This window comes from Seriola aureovittata, chromosome 8 (genome assembly GCF_021018895.1).
Source record: "Seriola aureovittata isolate HTS-2021-v1 ecotype China chromosome 8, ASM2101889v1, whole genome shotgun sequence".
In the NCBI taxonomy this organism is placed as follows: Eukaryota; Metazoa; Chordata; class Actinopteri; order Carangiformes; family Carangidae; genus Seriola; species Seriola aureovittata.
Window position 1 is genome coordinate 14,377,146 of NC_079371.1, and position 8,203 is coordinate 14,385,348.

Consider the following 8,203-nt stretch of genomic DNA (forward strand, 5'->3'; position numbering starts at 1 on the left):
GGATACTGCTGTCCAAGGAAATAAAAACAAATACACATGTTATATTGAGAATGTTTTTATTCAAAGTTTACTCCCCTTAGTGCTTCCAGTACACCGTACTACAGCATTATGTGAGCTGGGTAAGTGCAGTGGAGGGTGCTCGACGATGAAGAGTAGCACGTTGCCATGCCAACGACAACACTAGGATGGGGTGTGTCATACAGTGAAATCAGAACCACAACTTTTCCACCAAGTTTTTTTTTCCTTAGTTTTAAAACAAACAAAAAAATTCAAAAATAAAAAATCTGAAAAGGGATTTTACAGTAAAGGGGCAAGACTCCAACAAATTCCTTTCCACGGTTGGGAGGGAGAGGGAAAATTCAGGGAACAGGTTAGAGGTCATCTTCTTCATCTGGGAGTGCTGTTTGTGATGCAACCTTGAGAACAGACGACAAGATAAATCATTTCAGATTCACAATGTACCTCGGTGTCCTGCTTAGTTTATGTATACTTGGCTTAGGCACTAGATTGAAATTACAACATAGAGTAACCTGAACAGACATTGTGCCCCTATGGTCATACTCACTTGAAGCTCTTCCTCGTACTTAGCGGCAAGGGTTGGGTCCATCTGGACCTCTGGGGGAGCGAGGGCAGGCATTGCCACAAATTCCAGGTTGGGATCACCGATCAACTTCCTTGCTAGCCACAGGAAAGGCTTCTCAAAGTTATAGTTACTCTTGGCAGAAATGTCGTAGTACTGGGGGGCAGAGCAGCATATGTGAGTTAGAAATTATTATTCAAACAAAATGAGAAATGGACACATATTGATAATTTTGTGAGCACTGTCATTACCTGCAGGTTCTTCTTGCGGTGAAAGACAATGCTCTTGGCTTTGACTTTCCTGTCTTTGATGTCGACCTTGTTGCCACAAAGGACGATGGGAATGTTCTCACAGACACGGACCAGGTCACGATGCCAGTTGGGCACGTTCTTATAGGTGACTCGAGAGGTTACGTCAAACATGATGATAGCACACTGAGCTGTGGAGGTAACAGACGTTTTATTAAACAATATTCCCAGTAGGGGGTGGTTACATTTAAATGTATATTGATTGACTGTTGTAGGTTTAATAACCAGAACATGTTAAGAATTATGGAAAGCACCTTGAATGTAGTAGCCATCTCTCAGGCCTCCAAACTTCTCCTGACCAGCTGTGTCCCACACATTGTACTTGATGGCTCCTCTGTTGGTGTGGAACATCAGTGGGTGCACCTCTACTCCCAGAGTAGCTAGAGTTACAAGCAAAGAGAAGAAGTGTGAGAGAAGCAAAGGTTGACTATGATGAAATTTCAAAAATCAGCATGGACATGACAATAGGTGGAAGTTTAATTGCTTTATTAGCACATATACAATCAAAATCAATCTGCAGAAATTTCACTGCAGTGCCTTTTATATATAACCATTTCATCCTTTTTGAAAAGGTGCTCAGAATATAGATTGACATAATATAGATAAATATGGACTGCAGCACCCACACCCAACCCACATTCTTTTTTAAACATTTGTTTTTTTTATTAATTAGTGACCAAAATGCATGCTCAAAGCAGTACATTTTGCCATTGAAAAGTCAGTGCTCTCTGGTGGACAAACCAGGTAATGGTGACATCGTTTTTCTAAATTACCTCAAAACTAGTTTAGCATCTCTGCAAAGTACTTTGTCGTCACTCAGCTGACATATACACCAATAGATCTAAACCCAGAGGGCTCAGTAGGTGTCCAAAGCTATAGTTTTGGCCCAGGGCCAGCTAGTGGGTTGATCTGTTCTGGCTGATTGATGCATAATGGTTTGGTGTAAATGACTAAGCACCAGTCGAATTAGTGCTATCTGTTCACTAATTATCTGTAACATACTGAGGTGTCATTCACTTCACAACATGGGAGGTACTCACCAACATATTTCTTCTCAAACTCCCCTGTAATGTGCCTCTTCACAAAAGTCGTTTTCCCGGTGCCTCCATCTCCTACCAACACCAGCTATAAGCAAGCACAGTTAGTTTAGACTGGTTGATACTGGTTCAGCACAGCAAGCGTAGATACTGCAAATATCATTCTCTGCATTTGAAAAGACAGACGAACAACTCTTAAGTGATGTCTTACAGCAAACACTTACCTTAAACACCGCCACCGGTACACACTGTGCCATTGAGTCCGCCGTGGTTGCGATTTTTCTGTGTGAAACAAAACAAGGCGGGATGGTTAGCACGTTTTCCATCCTCCATCCTGCTAAGTTAGACAGCAATCAATACGTTGGGCTAGCGGTGTTAGCAACTACCTGGTTTGATGTTAATATTAGAGACGTGAACTATGGGGCAACAGCCGCGGTACGTTAGTTTGTTATTTTCACGCTTTGAGCAGTTTACTTTAGAACCAGCAGCTATACTTCACAGCCTGTTACCTAGCGATAACCAGTTCTAGCATTTTCTATCCGCGCTAACGGTCCGACAGGTTCACATGTAACGTTGACGTTATGTTAACGTCTGAATATCTTAAAATCAAATATACGTAGGGCTGTACTGCGAATCTGAATGAATGCACGACTAGCTCGCTTCTGAACCCATATTTCAACGCTAACGCTAGCTAGCTGGCTAACATGCTAACTAACGTTAGTTTGAGTGCGCCATACGAAGCGCGACCGCACTTTTTCTTGTTCGACTGGAACAATCGGGCTGGGAGATCGTCTAATGTGTTCCATGCGGCAGCCGACTTAAACAAGAACCAAAATTCACACATCAAGCTGACTCCAGGCACTCACATTTAGTTTTGTCAGTAATAGTAAATATACTTGATCGGAGAAATAAAAACGGATCTCAAGAACAAAGCAGTGGGATGTGGGAGAGCTGTGCTGGCTAGCCTATTAGCCAGCACGGCATGGAAGCCATTCTTTTCACCGAGCTAACGGCTAAGTTAGCTGCGAGTTAACAAGAAAAAATCAATGGCCTAGTCTGGCTGCTCCTTCCTCACGTGGCTACACATATAGCACCATACAGATCCAAACCATACCGTCAAGTTTGTCGTTGTTTTAACCTACTTTCCCGATAAACACAAACTTGAAATCTGGGATGGCCCAAAATGAGAGAAGAATATAGACTCACCGGGTGCTACTGCAAAGAGAGGAAAGAGTAAATGGCTGCGTTCGCGGGAGATTCGGCGTGGACTATGAGTCAGTTTCCGCCCTTATCATGTGACCATCGCAGCGGCAAAAAACTTGTTTGAGTTTAGTGCAGTCACCCTAGTGTTCGCTGAGCATGATTCAGCAGAACATTCAATTTCTATAAAATATACAGAGATCTAGCGTCTGTCCATCCAATTTTACATCTCATAAATTAGCCTATCGTTTTAAACGAGGGACTGAACGTTTTTTTGAACATATGTCTAATCACAAATTCAGAGGGTGCAGTTAATTAGGTCTTACCAACTTGTAAATATACTTAGAAACGTCTAAATCAATGAATTTTCAGGTCTAGATATAAGAAAATAAAGCAACAATGCTCATCATAATGCATAACTGCTTTTTTTGTCATTTTATCCAACCAACACACCAAATATACCTGGTTTACTGTCACATAAAACATATAACAGTAGTAATGAAGCTGGAACCAGCAACTACCCAGTTGTGATTGTGTCAGTAATGATTTAAATGATGAATTTATCATGTAAATGGCTGCCAATCAAATCCATTGGTCGTTTTAGCTCTAATTAATACTACATTTTGGTTCAACCATGGCTTACATTGCAGAAATAATTTAATTGACTGAAATTATTATTAATCTGTTGATTATATTTTGATCAATCAAGTTTTCTTTTAAAAAATCATTTAAACATGATCATTGAAAAATCCCAGAATTGCTTGTTTTGCTCAACCAACAATCCAAAACTGTCCAAAAGGTATCACTTATGGTGATATAAAAAAAAAAAAACAGTAAGTCCTCACACACTGAAAGCTGGATCCAGAGATCTTTTGGCATATTTGCTTGATAAATGTTTCTAATGATTAATTAAATATCAAACTATTGGTGATTACTATTCTGTCAGTCAACTAATTGTTTCAGTTTTAATACAACAGGCGAATTAACAGTTTTATTAACATCATTTATTTCACTTTCCTACATAGCATCAAAAACATTACATAAATATACTCTTTCAGAAATGTCCTACCTATTAAAATCAGATAAACCATGCTTTTAAAGTGCGGCAGAAAATAGTCTATCATAGACATGTGCATAGGGTACATAGTTTATAGATTATTAAATCATCATCACGCAGTACGATATCATCCATCTTTAAAACATAAGACATAAATTGTGCGTTTTTATATTTTTTCTCAGCTCTGACAACAGAATCTGAGGCTGCAAGGCTTCACTGTTAATACAGTATGTAATTCATTGGAATATCTTTAAAGCTACAAGTAATCTCTTTATTGCATAGAATGATAAGATATATAGTTTTCACATGTGACATTTCTTTTTGGTTAGTGTGCAGATATGACAGTCAGTCTATCTGTACAGATAGTCCGCCTGTATGTTGGCTGCTATCTCAGCCTCCCATCGATCTCCATTGTTGAGCAGCTTCTCCTTGTTGTACAGCAGCTCCTCATGGGTTTCAGTGGAGAACTCAAAGTTTGGACCCTGGCGAAGGGATTGACAAAAAAACTAGAAATTAACGGTCTGTAGGTCTAAATGCACACAGTTCTATAATAAGATTTTGATGGTGGGTTGAGTTTATGTTGTGTGAAGAACTGTGTGATTATAATAGATAAATAACTTTCCATTTTGTGGAAGATAGGAAATAAATTTACAGTTTTACTCTGCCAAAAGCCACCTTAGTTCAGCGCCATAGAATCTCCCATTCAGTCTAAGCTTATTCTCACCTCCACAATGGCATCAACAGGACAAGCTTCCTGGCAGAAGCCACAGTAGATACACTTGGTCATATCAATATCATAGCGTGTAGTTCTCCTGCTGCCATCAGCCCGAGTCTCAGCTTCAATGGTAATGGCCTGGGTTCAACATAGGGGAGAACAGTGAAGAGACAAAACGAGTCAGACAGGACAGACAGGGATTTCAGCAGTGACTTTATCACAGCCTTAGCAGCAGGTATTGTGAGAATAATTGGGTGCGGGATTGGGATTTATTTACCAGTCTGTAGAATTGAATCATAGTATTAACAGAACACAGGATGTACTATGGTATGGTGTGAATAGATAAATTGTTTTTCTTGACTTTTGTGCATAAAAGCTGCCTTTTTTTTTTTTTTTTGTGTGTGGGTTTGTGTGTTAGAGATGCAAGATGAAAAGCAAGCAAAATATATGTGAGGAAGGCTCGCTGTTTTTGTTTTCTACCAATTTTCAAGCAAAAAATTCCACCATCCTACATTTGTTCTGTTTGCTGCCACTGGACCGCATTTTGAACATGTGAAGACAAAAATCAAGAGAGGAAACACTAAAGAGCTGTTGCTAATGATAATGCTAATGATGATGATAATCCCTAAAAGTAAAAAAAAAAAAAAAGGTTACTATCAAGTGTGTGCACTGCTAATCATATTTCTATGAAATTAATTCTACCTTGTCAAAATGAAAAAAGATACATTCTTGGATTTATTTTTAAAAACAACAGGAAAAGTTGTGTCTACACAGTTTGTGACATCTGATCAAGAAAACTGCAACATAAATACATTTTACAGCAATATGGCTCTGTGTTTATAGGTAGGAACAGTATGTGTTTGTATTCACCTGAGCAGGGCAGATGGCCTCACACAGCTTACAGGCAATACAACGCTCCTCTCCATTAGGGTAGCGGCGGAGGGCGTGCTCTCCACGGAAGCGGGGTGACAGAGGTCCCTTCTCAAATGGGTAGTTGATGGTGGCAGGTTCACGGAACAAGTAACTCATAGTCATCGCCAAACCTGCGCGGAGGTCATAGCCATAGCATCAAAGAGAGTGACGACTCATGAAGTACAATACTGGTTATATTCTATACTTTTCTTATTGTCAAATCCCATGAAAAGACAAATGTGTCAGTTCATCACTCATCTCTTTCCAACTTCTTCCCTGTCTGTGGCACATAGCCCCTGCCCCCTTTTGTTTGTACACCAGACTTAAATCTTTGAAAACAGGTTATGAATATATATTTTATAAAATGCTGTGTCATTTCCTAAAACAGCTGGGCAATGTCGTTTTTAGCAAACTGGATTAACTTGACAGTTCAGATCTTGATTGTATTGGTAATATGTTGTTACTGATTCACTTGGATTACTGCATATTTACTCTCTTTACATCAAGGATTCCAATAAACTTTAGATTTGAGGTCCTCCCTCTTGCAAAGTCAAATAAACTAAACTAACATTTTCAGCCCTAAATTAATACACATTTGGTGCACTAGTGAATATTTATAGCAAAAGGGCTGGTGTGTGTAGAATGGGCTCTTTATTACAATGGCTCTGCTCATCAGCAGTGTGGCGCTTTGTGAGTTTTTAATAGTTTTTGAAGATCTATGGCACACAGGAATAATAATAATCGGATTTTGACTACATAGACAATACTTTTTAACAGGATAAATTTCATGCCTTTTCATGAGATTTGTTCACAGTAATAAAATTATAGAACATCATTAGGCCTATCTTTTAACTTTATACATGACATAGGCTATCTGCATAGAAATCACTGTATATGTGACCTCTAAAAAGTTCAGTCCAAAGGAGGGTTGTTGCAGCCCGGTCAGTGATGGACCTCAGGTCTGTCGGCAGCTCCTGAGCATTCACATACTCTGCAAGTAGAATAGAGCGGGACAAGATTGTATGATTAGATCAGTCCAAACAACGGCCACATGTTTTCCCTCCATTGAGAATGGCATATATGAACAGTTATGGGTTTGCAGCAGTACTTACTATAGCCCTCTCTCAGTGCACTCAGACTAAATGGGCGCATGACACCAGGACCATATCCAAACGTGCCTGAAGATACATACAAATGTGATGTGATAATGCTTAATTTTGTGCGTATAGATATTATTTTCTTAATGACACCTGCCTAAGGAGTACCTTGCTTTGAGTAGCAGTGGAGAAGACGCAGACTCACAGTAGTAACGTTGGACATCTGAGCAAAGAAGGCAGTGAAAAAGCAAACCGAAATAACTGAAACACATCAGAGCAACTAAAATGTACACAGTAGAGAGAAACGTCCATTGTAGCAACTCAGAAAAAGCTCTTCATTGAAAACGAGGGAGGGAGGGAGGGAGACCAGCTGACTGAGCACAACCATCCTATAATCTCGCGCCCCAAATCCCTGCTATTACGTCAGCAGTTGGCCACATTTATGGCATTCTATCAGAGTGGGAAAATCGACAACAGATCCAGTTTATACGATTAAGTAGCCCTCACGTTAGTCGCCGTTACTAGACCAACAGTCTCTATTTAACTGTGTAATATTCACAGAAAGTGTACTGATTTAGTTATTTTATTGTGTTAAATATGGTAAACGTTTGTTAACAAGTGTTTGTTTTCACTTGTATAACCACACTATAGGATACATGTCGCAATCTAATAGTATTACTTTATTGTGTTAGTGTTAATATAATGTTATACTGCCGACGAGAGCGATATTGCCGCAATTTTTCAACCGGTTTGAATCCTCTCATTACCAGATAGGTTACAGGCATGCTCGTTCACGGCAGACCTGAATGCGTCATTACAATTAAATAACCGTTAGCAAAATGTGGCTCCTCAGTTAGCAACTTTAGCACACAGTTTAAATGTTTAATTCTATCATTATTTTTCCTTGATTTATTTAGTTAATACGCGTTCGCCATGCCAAATTGTATCTCCCAAATTGTTATCACACTACAATTAGATCGCCCACCTACATCACTGCTTGAAAAGGTAGTTAATTTAGGGTAATTTAACAGAAAACGGTTAACAGCTCAATGAACACAACGTGTTTCCTATTAACGAAGCCTTAAATAATCGTCTACAGTCACTAGTTCGTGTTTATAATAATCTTCAACTAGACTTACCTTTCACAAGTTTTTGGTGAGCGGTGAGCAACAACAGACGGTGGTCCCTGAACTGCGCAGTAGTATTTATGCTGCATTCAAGTGCTGCTCGGTAATTTCCTATTCTTAGTGAGGAAATAAAAAAACAACTGCACTTTTGGTGATATCTTCCATTTTAT

General features: G+C 39.3%; 2 protein-coding genes across 3 annotated transcripts; both read right to left on the reverse strand.

The window, feature by feature from the left end:
- Nucleotides 1-39: 39 nt before the first annotated feature.
- On the reverse strand, nucleotides 40-3,225 carry ran (RAN, member RAS oncogene family). 2 transcript variants are annotated; one of them, XM_056382960.1, is made up of 7 exons: nucleotides 3,132-3,225; nucleotides 2,150-2,207; nucleotides 1,929-2,013; nucleotides 1,143-1,268; nucleotides 832-1,019; nucleotides 566-736; nucleotides 40-416 (listed from the first exon to the last, which is right to left on the reverse strand). In XM_056382960.1, exons 2-7 carry the CDS (start codon nucleotides 2,180-2,182, stop codon nucleotides 372-374), a joined length of 648 nt encoding a protein of 215 aa, XP_056238935.1. In that variant the 5' UTR covers nucleotides 2,183-2,207; nucleotides 3,132-3,225; the 3' UTR covers nucleotides 40-371. The 2 variants fall into 2 exon arrangements, with proteins under 2 accessions (XP_056238935.1, XP_056238936.1); XM_056382961.1 differs by lacking the exon at nucleotides 3,132-3,225 and adding an exon at nucleotides 3,040-3,095.
- Nucleotides 3,226-4,107: 882 nt separating this feature from the next.
- On the reverse strand, nucleotides 4,108-8,126 carry ndufs8b (NADH:ubiquinone oxidoreductase core subunit S8b). Its single transcript, XM_056382161.1, has 7 exons — nucleotides 8,046-8,126; nucleotides 7,075-7,129; nucleotides 6,922-6,987; nucleotides 6,711-6,800; nucleotides 5,768-5,940; nucleotides 4,907-5,035; nucleotides 4,108-4,664 (listed from the first exon to the last, which is right to left on the reverse strand). Exons 2-7 carry the CDS (start codon nucleotides 7,127-7,129, stop codon nucleotides 4,533-4,535), a joined length of 645 nt encoding a protein of 214 aa, XP_056238136.1. The 5' UTR covers nucleotides 8,046-8,126; the 3' UTR covers nucleotides 4,108-4,532.
- Nucleotides 8,127-8,203: the final 77 nt, after the last annotated feature.

What these genes read in the sequence shown, in the direction of transcription:
- ndufs8b (XM_056382161.1), bottom strand. Translation starts at nt 7,129, where the DNA reads ATGTCCAACGTTACTACTGTGAGTCTGCGTCTTCTCCACTGCTACTCA. An exon ending in CCACTGCTACTCAAAGCAAG is followed by an intron (nt 6,988 to 7,074) that starts GTACTCCTTAGG and finishes ATGTATCTTCAG; the next exon opens with GCACGTTTGGATATGGTCCT. An exon ending in AGGCCATCTGCCCTGCTCAG is followed by an intron (nt 5,036 to 5,767) that starts GTGAATACAAAC and finishes TGTTGAACCCAG; the next exon opens with GCCATTACCATTGAAGCTGA.
- ran (XM_056382960.1), bottom strand. Translation starts at nt 2,182, where the DNA reads ATGGCACAGTGTGTACCGGTGGCGGTGTTTAAG. An exon ending in ACCGCAAGAAGAACCTGCAG is followed by an intron (nt 737 to 831) that starts GTAATGACAGTG and finishes TCTGCCCCCCAG; the next exon opens with TACTACGACATTTCTGCCAA. An exon ending in AGTACGAGGAAGAGCTTCAA is followed by an intron (nt 417 to 565) that starts GTGAGTATGACC and finishes TCTGTTCTCAAG; the next exon opens with GTTGCATCACAAACAGCACT.